The 12,554-nt window shown below is 38.0% G+C and overlaps 1 protein-coding gene across 1 annotated transcript in view; it reads left to right on the forward strand.

Moving 5' to 3' along the window:
- Positions 1-11,323, forward strand: part of PLPPR5 (phospholipid phosphatase related 5) — a 53,149-nt gene extending 41,826 nt beyond the window's left edge. The window contains exons 5-6 of the mRNA XM_077824691.1: positions 2,437-2,556; positions 11,291-11,323. Coding sequence (XP_077680817.1) covers positions 2,437-2,556; positions 11,291-11,323 — 153 coding nt within the window. The remainder of the gene's footprint in view (positions 1-2,436; positions 2,557-11,290) is intronic.
- The last annotated feature ends 1,231 nt before the right edge of the window (positions 11,324-12,554 follow it).

Consider the following 12,554-nt stretch of genomic DNA (forward strand, 5'->3'; position numbering starts at 1 on the left):
CATCACATTAAAGAATTCCATGTGTAATTTTATGCTGTTAATGGGAGTATTGATGCCTCAGATTCTTTTACAGGAAACTAAAATGCCAGACTTCGAGGCGGGCCTCAGTTTTCTAACTAAAATGCCAGTTTTCATAGATGCATAGATTTTAGAACAGAGGGCATAAAATTTCATGCCATAGTTCATACATCAAGCCTGTGACTTGTTGAGCTAGGGCATTTCTTTTAGAATGACATCCAATCTTGATTTTCATTATACAACATTAAAGTGCTGTATTAACTGATTGATAATGCTGCTCTTCGTGGCTAAATGAAACAAAACAACAATCTGGTAAATTTACTTTGTATTCATTTATATTTAATTGAAAATTATGTGGTTTACCAGAATAAAAGACTTAATTTAGCTTTAAATCCTATAGAAGCCGACAGAGTGATTTAATGTATGGTTTTCTGTTGTTGCAAGTGTAGCCATTAGTGATGCTGCAATTGGTATCTGGTTTGTATATTGCATATAAAAAGGTGCCCTTTCTCTTTTGGAGAGATTTTTGGAATTGGATGCAACTTTATTATGGTACCCAGATCTCCGGTCTCAGTTAATGTGGACAAATGTCCATATCACAACACCACCACCACTCTTGAACACTTTTATTGACAATCGCAATAGAGAATTGAAGTTTGTGAAAGAGCACAGATGCTGATCTACACTCAAATTCCCTATAGGTCTGTCTCTCTGACACCTTTCACTCATACTAAATTCATCCTCCCAAAAGTTTATATATATTTTCCCCTAAGAAACACTCTGGATGTAATCCTTGGGTATGACCAAGCTACGCTGGGCTCAGAACCCAAAGAGTGTAAAGCCATCACCCCACCTTCAACCTTCCTGATCCTGGAGATACATTTGAGAGCAGCCTTGGGGCATCTCTAAAATGCTGTTCCCCCTCACTTCCAACCCTTTCAGGGGTGGTCCTGTTGGCTCAGGATCAAGGGAGGGAGTGTAAGACACTTGGCCACATATACTTCCTACCCAAGAGAGTCAGGAACAGGTGGCTTTGAGCTATCACATGGGAAATCCTCTACTCTAAGAGAATTCCTTGCCTGCTGTTTAAGCTAGCTCTCTATTCAGCTAGCACCACTGTAGCACCACAAGGAACATGTACTTGTTTTACATATTTCATTGCTATTGCCATACAGCATGAGTCCTTATAAAACTGGTAGGGACATTAGATTTAATTAGATTTTGGAGGAGGTTCAGTGGTAAAACCCCCAGCCTACAATGACGTCTTAGAAGGAACAATAAAAAATTGTGATGTTTAAATGTTTGACTATTCATTAGCTGTTTCGGGGAAGGGAAAACAAGCCACACAAACTTGTGTGAATATCATCCTTCTATTCAGACATTCATGGTAGAAATCCCTCCATTTGATTAAGTATTTATTTAAAAAAATAAATGACACTCTACAATAAATGTGAAAAAAGTGCAGTGCATTTTTATTAATTAGCTTTTGGAAAGGGAATATAAATAAATTTTGATCAAGACATTTAATTTATACTCCGATAACTTGCAGGACAAATTGTTTAACATTTTGAAAAATGTCTTTCAAACTAGTCCATTGTCACTAAAATCAATTTCCACTCTGCAGAAGTCCAGCCGTCCATTTTGAAAAGCCTAGTGAGTGAACAAGTTGAGAACATACTATACAAACAATTAATAAAATAAAACAACTGATTTTTATACCCATTTCTAGAGGAAGTGTTTGTGAATGCTCATCTTGGTGTCAGGATAGTGCCAAATGATAAGCATTTAAATTATACTGTGTGAGAAACACTATCATGGACTTCAATATTTATTAATCTTTATAGGAGTTCAGTGTTGTTGCTGTGCTTTCTGTGCATTTATTTGATAAAACTTGATTTAAACATATACTTAGTTTGAGATTTAAATTACTATTATTTTTCCACATCAGCAACAGATCTTCTTTTAGGAAGGTCGCTTGTACTATGATAATGCATGGGACAATATATTGTTTAAAATAATATCCTCTTGAAATATTAAAGACTTTTTGTCAACATGAATCTGACTAACATGCTCACATGATTCTTTCAGTCAATCTCGTTCATTTAGTCACATTTACTATGTTACCTTCACGAGAATTACTGTGCCGTTGCTTCTGGTGAGAGTGGGTCCACTCCTGACTTTTCCACTGTGGTAAAATGTTCATTGAACTCAGGATAGTTTAAAAATAATTGGTATTTAGAGGGTTAGGTACAGGAGGACAAAGTGGGTATCTTTATTTTATTTCATTGATATTTCTGTTCTCCTACAGTAATCTCTTACTGAAGTCAGTAGGAGTTTTTCCTGAGTAAGGAGTTCAGGATCAGGCTCAAATAAGTAAAACGCTTGTTCATTATTCTAACTACCTTCTGACCTTTTTAGGTTGTATGTGTGGTAAATAATTTTAGAGGAAGACAACCAGAACATGAAAATTCTCATATGGATAATCTGGCCCAGATGCCAATGATCAGCATCCCACGAGTAGAAAGTCCTTTAGAAAAGGTAACGTCTATCCAGACGGTTTCATTTTAAATACCAAAATGTGGTGGTGATTTTGCTAACTTTTCTGGATTGACTGAACATTGATGCTTGTATCCTGTATCCCAAACTGCCTCAGTAGAGTGGTAGCAGGAAATGCTACCATTAAAGAGTGTTTGTTTTAGAAGCAGGGAAAAGAACATGAGGCTTCCCCTGTGAGACCCTTCTAGCAATTGTGTTTTGGGAATGATGCGAAGTCTGCCAGCCCCTAGACACGATTACGGCAATGTGTCCTTCTCACAGCCATGCCTAGTAATGCTGCAGACACATCAGGTCATGTACAATGTGACTGTGAAACACCCCTGAGTAAATGGGCAAAGGCGGGAGCACGTGCTACTTGCATTTTCCATTCATGCCCTTTATGGTTTGGTTACATCGGAAACCAATCCACTTCTCATGTTCCATCTCATCAGTTCAGGTCAACTGGGTGTTGAATTAACATCCCACAGATTTAGGGCTGAGTGCTGGTGTTAGGATGCTGACAGCGAAAGACTTTCAGGTAAGGAGATTTGAGGGTGAAGATTTCAGTGACTTCCTTAACTATGCTAATTGATCCTTTAATAGACACCGGCACTGAGTATTCAGGCTGAGATTGTGTGGAACACGGAGCAGCTGGAGTCATGAAATCTGTGACCCAAGCCCCAGGTTACATGTAGGGTTGCTATGCAGTTGCTTCAAGCCAGCTGCATACAGTGCGGGGGCTACTTATATACATAAAAGCACAAGTCTAAGTGGGGTCAGTGCAGTGACCTTTTCTGTGACATATAGGAGTGCGCAGCCAATGGATCCCTGTGTAGGGCTGAAAAGGTGCAAGGGGGTGTAGCACTGGTCTTGTATACTCGGACAACTTTCACCCCATGTACAGAACTCCCATTCAAGTAAGTGAAAGTTCTGGGTATGTTAACTTTGCAGACCAGGTTCAATGATATCTTTGCTTCAGGAAGGACTAGGTATACCTCCTAAATGAGAGTGATGATGATGTAGGATAAAATGCATTATACACCAGTGGCACAGTAACTGGAGAAAAGCTGTGGTCTTTTGCCAAAACAAATCAGATTTTAGATTAGCACGTACTAGTGACAGGATCCTTGCGTACAGCAGAATGCTTGGCATGATTAACTATTGCATTGTATTTAAAATTAATGTTATCTTGCTGTACTAAAAATTTTGCTTTTGCAAAGATGCTGTTCTGTTATATAAATGTTAGGTATGGCTATGCCAGAACAATTCTGTTAGCGAGCAGGCATTGAAACAGATAACATAACTAAGGAACGACAATACTCCAGACATATTTACCTAAAGGAAAGTTTGAACTACTAATGCAAATTTTAAAGTAAATCTAATTTTTATAATGAGCTTTTCTGTCATTACTTGTTAAAATATTTTCTCTTCTCATTTGAAGATGGTAAACAAATTCATATCCTGCAGGACACTTAAACAAAGTTTTACATTTACAAACATTGGAGTTCACTTTAGTACAAATTACTATTAATGTACTTCTTTGTATTAAGCATAAGAAAAAAATGCATTTTTTTAAAACCAATTCACATCACATGCCCATCACTTGAAAATGAGATTTCCGCCCCCCCCCCCCCCCCCCAAGTAAGGATTGCTGAATGAGACCCTAGTTTCTGGTTCATTTCCTTGGAAGAGAAAGCAGATATCTTTTCAGAATTATGTAACATGCCTTTTATAACCACATATGTCTAGGTCAGTTGTGTTGAGTTTCTGTTATAAGGAGGTCACAGTCTCATTTGCATTTAGCTGATGAATATATACCTTCAAAATACTCCATTCAGTAAATTCTCTATAGGGTGTCAAAACAAAACAAGATGTTAGCTAGCCTAAAACAGACTGTGTTAGTAAAAGAAAACATCCCTTATTTTTGTGCTGTGTTATCCTAGGCTAAAAGCCAGTGAGGCAGGGCAGGAGCCATCATAGGTCACACATTTTAACTCTGCACAGAGCTGACCTATTAATCGAAATCCAGTCAGGCCACTAAAACCTTTCTCTCCTGGCTGTTCTGGGGTGAGGATTTCATAGAAGCTACTGTTTTCTTCCTCGCTGTCCCTCTTCCATCTCATCCAATAATATCTGTCTGAGGCTTAATTCAGGCAAGATTTATGTAATGGTGGATTGGGTGAAGCCACTGGATGAGTTTGCGAGCGTAATACCTTCATTCTGCCTGAGAGAATGTGTCCACCATTTGTGAGTGGTTTGGAGACTGCCTGTCTCTCCAACTCATATTCCCTCAGCTGAGATCTGTGGTGCATTCTCAGTTTGCGGGATAGCAGCAGGTATTTTCCATGAGAGTCCTCAGCACTGTAATTCATTTCCCTCCCGGCTCAGCCCAAGCCCAGGGTTTGCTGCAAAGTCCACCTTGTCTTTCAGATTCTTAGGCACGTTAGGGGTCCCGAGGTAGAGAGGCTGAAGACTGAAGGATGATTTAAGCAGTGGGAAAATCATCTTTCTTTTTTTCAGAAAATAAGTTAACTGGAAGATTTATCATTGGAAAATAATTGATGAACTAAAGTCTTGTATTGAAATTTTTTAAATTTTCAGTGGTGTGATTTAAATTTTTGGAGCACCCTACAGTTCTGGATAGGATCCAGAGAAACAGTCAAATAGTAATTCATAATTAATAATAAATAGTAGAGAGATGTGTAAAATTAATCTAATTTATGGCTAAATTAGTTCAAACTCCAATCTCTTGCTAGATGCTTTTATTATCGACTCATTTTTTTGTTTTCTAGCTAACCTCTTATAATATGGTCTTCTCTGGAGACAAAGGCAAGCTTGAAAGCTGGCATGCACGACGCTTTTTCCTTCCCTCACCTGTTGATAAGCATATACCAAATGTGACTATCCTAAATCGAAATCCTGACTTTGCGTGTATTGGAATATTGGAGTATCTCTTTTCCTTATTATCAGTTTACATGCTGCTGTAGCAGTAGTCAGGATAACTTAATGACAGCAAATCACTACTGTGCCTGACTAGAACTCTGACAGGATCATGTTGCCATGGACCAAGGCAGTGCTGGGGAGAAACATTTCAATTATTCTGTTTCTCGTCAATAAAAAAAAACAAAACAAAAACCTAAAATGGAGCCACTCTCTTGCTTAAAACTGACTTCACTTGTTGCCCCAGTGGAAGGGGTGTTTGCTCATCCATCCTAGAATTGTATATTAATCTCTTCCCATAAATGAAGACAATATACTGTCACTTCCTATGCCTGGAAACTGCCCGACGTTCTGCTACCAGGCCCAATACCTATATCCGGGGTGCAATACTCCTCACATAAGGCTAGATGGCGCCCAGCACATTCCTGGGCGGCCAATGGAGGTGAGTGCACAGAGCCTTCTCCACTGCAACCGCTTGTGCTAGGACCAGTACGCTTCCAGTCCATGCGCTCTCGTGACCACAGTGAATGCTCCCGATTGCCATCACCAGGGGCACAGAAAGGGGAATGAGAGAAAGGAGAACCATATCTCTGCCACTCCCCACAGCTCCATGCCAGCTGGCAGAGATGGCCAGCTGCACAGGGGAACTTGTATTGCTCCCTTATATGACTTAACAACGAGCAAGCTTCCTTGTGTGTGCACCTATTGGAGACATTATACACTTAACTGGAATTTTTCTTAGCAAGCTGAATTGAGCCTAATACCACTTAATGGCAAGGAGTGGTTATTAATTAGCGAGCAAGTCTGTTTAATTGGGATGCATGGAGGTGATTAAGCAGTGCTGAAAGAAAGATATCCGGTCTTTGTGAGTGTGAGCTGTGGGTGCTGTGTCTCCCCACGAAGGATCATTGCCAGTACTGGCTCAGCAATGCAAAACTGCTGTTTTAGGGCTGAGTACATTTATCCTTAGAATGCTAAGATGGAGTGTTTTTATTACTATTTAATTCGGAGGTGCTCAATTGCTGTGGAGATGAGGTCCAGGTAAGTACTGAGGTAGCCATACATGCATATTTGAATCTGTGGGTTGATCTGCTCTCACTTGCATGCCACCTAACCAGTATCCATGGGTTTAAATTTCTTATGAGAAATTTTGCTGACCTTTTGTGGCCATATGGCTATATCTTGATCACTCAGTATGTCAACAATATGTATAGTAAACACAGGAGAGAGCACATTCAAAAAAGGATAGAAAGCAGTTTAGCTCCAAATTTTACTGAAATCAAGCATCTGAATGTATGTTCTCATCATCCCTTTCCCATTGTTACACTACAGTAGCCTCGAAGTAGATGTTTATGTGAAAGTTTTATTTCAAATGCAAATTACGTGATCACAGCATCTGAGTTTCAGTAAGTAGTACAGTGAAATAGCAGTTGAACAAAAGAAATTTGAAAATATGTTTAATGTGATTTCTGTAAAAATACATATTGTAGGTATTACAGAATCCAGATATTGATAACAAACAAGAAGATCCTTTACAACAAAACTCCTTCAAAGCACACATCATTAGGTTCTTCTCCTGGATAACACGAATGAACCGTTTCAAACATCTTCACATAAGGCAATAAACGTATGTGCGCAGAAGCGCACTAGTGTGTTGAAGTGTGGCTTTAAAGCAAAGGCAGATATAACGTATGTTAGCCTTCTGTGCAGGTTGAGAACTTCGCAAGAAGTGACATTTCACTGAAGGATTACTTGCTGTGTTCTCTAAAAATGCATCTCTTTCCTGTAGAACCAGGAGATATTCTTGTGTGTTGGGACTTAAATATGAGAGAGCTAATTTTCTGCGACTACAGAATTTTTCTGAATTGCTTCTTTTTAATTTTTCTATTAACTTTAAATTAAACTCCACCATTCTAGGCAGCGTGGGAACTTTTTTTAAAGTGTCTTGAAAAAAGAAATTTTGTTGCATAAATGGCTTTTTTTAAAATTCCCAGCTATAGTAAAGACTGTTTTTATAGAACAGAAAAGAGTATGTCCTACTCTAAAAATGTGAAATCTGTGTAAAGGAAAATACAAAACATAAGTAAGAGGATGTGGAATTTTTCATGTACAACATGCACTTTACAGTCTGTAGCAGGTTATAAATCAAAATTAAATACATAAAAAACATGCTACAAAACGTGGGATTTTTCCCCAGAAACCTGCACTCAAGGTTTAACTTTTAGCATTTCACTTTTCTAGTTTTTATTGGTTTGAAGGAATAATTACAAAGCATGAAGTGTTTAAAATCTTCTCTTTCTGCTTCCACAAACTTCACACTGTCAATTTAAAATAACACAAAACAGTGTACCAATGTGTAAAACTGCTAAAATTTAACAGAACCCAACTGTATCCTAATTCTTTTGAGCACTGAGTGGTATAACTGTTTCCCATGGAGTTTGAGGATTTGAGCTCTCATGCATGTGTTTTTGTTTGTCTGTTGCATCTGTGTGCGCCTTAACTGCTGGTATTGTTGCAAATTTCATACACTGAATTCTCTGTCATAATAAAGCTAAACTGAAGTAAAAGGGCATGGTAAAGCAACTGAAGAGTCACTTATTCTAGAGGGAGTCTATTTTTTCTCTAAATATCATCCTTCCTCAGAATCTATGTCTGAGAAGGCTATATCTGAAAGCACGAACAGTGCCACAGTTGCATGCATCAGTACTAATCAGTCTTGGCACAAGAAAGTCATTACTTTTGATCTATTTAAAATGGCATCTTGCAAAATCCATTAAAAATAACTGGGCAAGTTTTAAGGATGTTCACACGATCAACCTCTCCATAACTGGAAGGGATCCTAAGTTAGCAGATCTTGCTGAGGATCTTGTGCAGGAATTCCTCTTCAGTAGGATACCCTTTGCCCTGAGCCTACACAGAGGCACCTGTGTGTGTGAGCTAGGGGTTTGGTGACCAGCTCGTTTTTAGAGGTAGGAGGATGAAGCTACTGTCATTGGCATTCTCTTTTCCTTAAGCAGTAGGTATCCACTCCTAAAGTAATGTCAGCTGAAACAGCATTAAACTTGGACTCTGTGCATTCTCTCTCCCTCTCTCTCACTCCCTCAGGGGGATTATGCACAGTAGGTGTGCTACCAGAGAAGTGCAGGTGGCTCAATTATCTGCAGGACTGTGTTCCCTTTCATGGGGATCCCAAGGATCTGTGGTTTTGGAAGGCCATAACTCCTGCTTCCTTCGCACCCCCAAGGGAAAAGATGTCCATGAAACTCAGTGTTGTCCACCAGTCGGGTTCCACTAACCCCTCCATTGGATACTTCTGTGGAAGAGCACTGTATCTCTAGAGTGAAAATCTAGCCCATTTCAAAACAATGAACTAAGCAGTTTCAGTTCTACACCTTCTACACCAGGGGTACCTGCCAGCATATGTTTCCTTTTCTCTGTTGCGATGTGAAAAATCCACATAAAACAACAGGAGAAACTGAATATTAATGTAAAGTATCATCAAGTACGCAAAGGGTAAAATGTTCAAAATTACCTAAGTCCCATTTTCTGAAAATGTTACTTAAAGAAAAGAGTAAAATTTTTTTCTCTAATCTCTTTCAATGAGGCGTTTGCTGTCTAAACATAGTTTATCTATTGTTATAACAATCAGATTAAGTTGACAGTATCATTTTTCAGGTCTAAATAGGTGTCAAATATAAATACATTAGGCCAAATGTCATAATTCCCTACAACTGCTTTGGGTTCAGTGGGGTGGCACAAGCATAACTGAGAGCAGAATTTGGCCCAGTACGTAAATAGTTCCCTGAGCTTCATCTGAATATGTTGTTTTCCATTTCAGAAATCTAATTTTATTTCTGTTTTATTGATGACAGTCCAGAAACCTCTGCCAAGTATTAACACTGTTAAACTCTGAAAACTTCTTCACATCAAGTTCTGTCATAATCCAAAATGATCATTAGAGAAAGTAATTTGCTAGCCATTTAATCAACTGTCATTTGTTTAAAGCATTTTTGTTATCTTTTTGAGTAACATTAAAACAGAGACTTTACAGAAATCCAAAAGCTTTTCTTTTTTATTCCAGTATTTTTTTAAAAATCCATAATAGAAAACATAGGTTATTTCCCCTCCCTCTACCTCACTAAATAAAACATAGTTATGTCCCTTTGCTGCGAGGCCAGGAACAAAGTCACCAGCATGACTGGGGTTAGAGGTAGAGGGACCTAGGGTGTAATGGTAGGATGTTCCATCTCTCCACCTCCGATGGGTAACTACTACATTCCCTTCCATAAAATGCCCCTATCCCCATAGGAGACTGGTCTAAAGGAAGAGCTAAGAAATTTGCACTTTAAACAGCACCTTTCCTCTCCTGCACAGATTAAATTCCTCCTAAAAAGTAAGGATGGTGCAATATGAATGACCCTTATGTGAGCTCTGAAACCCATCACATGAGTCACAAAACCAGCCCACAGCCTGAGAGAAATTGAGAACACAGTTAGGAGTGTTACTGGCAAAGAGAGATGATGATGGAAGGAGCACCTAGGAGAGTCAAACTAAGTGACAGTAGGATAAGGCATGTACAGAGTTTCTTTCATATCCTTTACCCATTTTTCTTGCCTTGCACTGTCTCCACGTTACTTGGGGTCCTACTGCTGTGGAATATGAGAAGGTGGCAAGAGAAAAGATGTGATCCTACAGCAGTACACCAAAATCTGCAGTACTTCCAGATTAAATTTTCCTCCATGCATTTTCACATGGGAGGAGATGCATAGGGACCTATATCAATAGGACTGTGTTTCATTTTGTCTGTTTAAAACATGTTTCATGGTGGTGGCTTAAACAATTCCTTAGAAAAGAGATTGTATGTTGAAGACAATAGGAGTTGAGAACAGGTGGTACCACAGAATAGGCTGTCAGTGCCTTGCAGAATCCCACCACTAGGGACCAATGCAAACACTTCAGCAGGTATGTGAATGAGACTCATGTGAGTTAAAAAGAAAAGGAGTACTTGTGACACCTTAGAGACTAACCAATTTATCTGAGCATAAGCTTTCGTGAGCTACAGCTCACTTCATCGGATGTATGCTGTGGAAAGTGTAGTCAAGTTACCCACCTGCATAAGTAGTTTCAGACTGGAGCATGACAATGGACCACATAATTATGCTGGACACTACAGTTTTTTACTGTTTTGTGTTTTAAGTAAAAAGTGAAGTAAAACCTGTTACATATACATACACACACGCTTAAAGAATACACTTGTTGAAGGAAGCAACAGAAGAACATTGCAAATGATGCAATTTTTAATATGTTCTATCAACTAGTGAATTCTAGCATTTCACTACTTCATTCCATGCCATCTGGCTCACAGGGAGCAATTAAACTTAAAAAGAAACACAACATTAAAATTGTAATTAACACTAAAACAGAATACTATCAGCTGTCAGGCAGCAGTTTGCATTCCCAGAAATGTAGCTTTTAATTATAAATAAGACAGCGATAAAACTACTAATTTAAGTATTCAAATTATTAAATGAAAAATACATTACAAGCTAAAATGTTGTAGAACTATATCACTGAGTTACTTTGGTCACTGTACTTATGTATGCAATTTTTGCAATATTTAAAAAAAGATTTGCTATGGCAAGGGATGGACAGCACTGCAATTAGGAACATTTTTATTTACATTATACTACAAAACTCTCCAAGCATAAGAATGTTTCAAAAGCCAAAAATAGGAATAATCTTTGTTATGATGATTATACATAGCTAACTGTGTGCTTTTTTTTTTTTTAATTTCTAGAACCACATCACGGCCTTTGCAGAAATCACATGATGATGAAGCTGATGTATATTCACTACACTGGACATCATCTCTTTTCACAGTCCACTCATAATAACGGAAGTGTGTTGAAAATAAGACAGTAAAAATTGTCTGATTTATAACTTGATTTTTACAACATTAAAACTACATCATTTGAAAAATACTTCTTAAATATTAAAAGGTCACTTTACTTTCCAACAAAAGCATTGCACCATTATTTATGTATTTATTTATGGGGGTGGGGGTGGGAGGGAATCTGAACACTAGTCATGTTTGTATGACAATGCCCTCTCTAGCCTTTTTTTGGCTATTTATCATTTTAATTATTCATATATCTATTCAGCAGTACATCATTTTCTGATTGATTTGGATTTTTAAAATCTGAGTTTTTAATTCAGCATGACATTGTTTCCATTTGAGCAGATTTCAGTGTATGAAAATTTTTTTAAAAATTATGTTCTGTACTAAAATGCTATTTGCTCATTATATTATGCTGTATTTCACTTAAGATATCATTCATACCATATGTTACATGTAAGACTGGTGCTTCTGCTTTTGAAGAGAAAAAATGCCAATTTTTACTGTAATAAGTATTGTATCATAATTAAAAGTTTATTTGGATATTTTCCTGACTTAAGTGTAGTCAAGTGGTTGATATGTAGTTCCTGAATGTCTTGGATGATGTACATTGTAGCTAGGATAAAGGACATGATAAAATATAGAAATTCTGGCCATTGGTATATATCCTTTTTTAGTAATGATTTCTCACTCTGAGTTAAGGGCTCCATTCTTAGTCCCAGGATAGCTTCTTTCTGTAACTAACATCAGAAGTACAGCTATTGCAGATCACTGAAACTACATGGAGTCTATATTCTCCTTCTGAATATGTGTTATGCATCTCAGGGCACTCAACTGACATGCTGGAAGTGCATGTGTCAAGGTGAATGGGGGTTAGAGGAGGGAACTAGCCTAACAAGCAATTTACATATTTCTATACCCTATGTTTTTGTTTCAGGGAATTTGTGGGAAACGTGGCTGTGTAAATGTAAGAGGTATCACAGATATCTTGGCCCAAATTGCTAAAGATATTTAGGCACTGCTGAGTTCAGGGTGGTCAGTAACCTTTTGGCTCCTATGTGCCTAAATCCCTTTTGAAAATGAGATTTAGGCTCCTAAATTAGTTAGGTGTTACAATGCTGAGTGTAGCACCTAAATACCTTGTAAACATCCGATCTCTTTGGCT

The sequence above is a fragment of the Eretmochelys imbricata genome, chromosome 8 (assembly GCF_965152235.1).
Source record: "Eretmochelys imbricata isolate rEreImb1 chromosome 8, rEreImb1.hap1, whole genome shotgun sequence".
NCBI lineage: Eukaryota > Metazoa > Chordata > Testudines > Cheloniidae > Eretmochelys > Eretmochelys imbricata.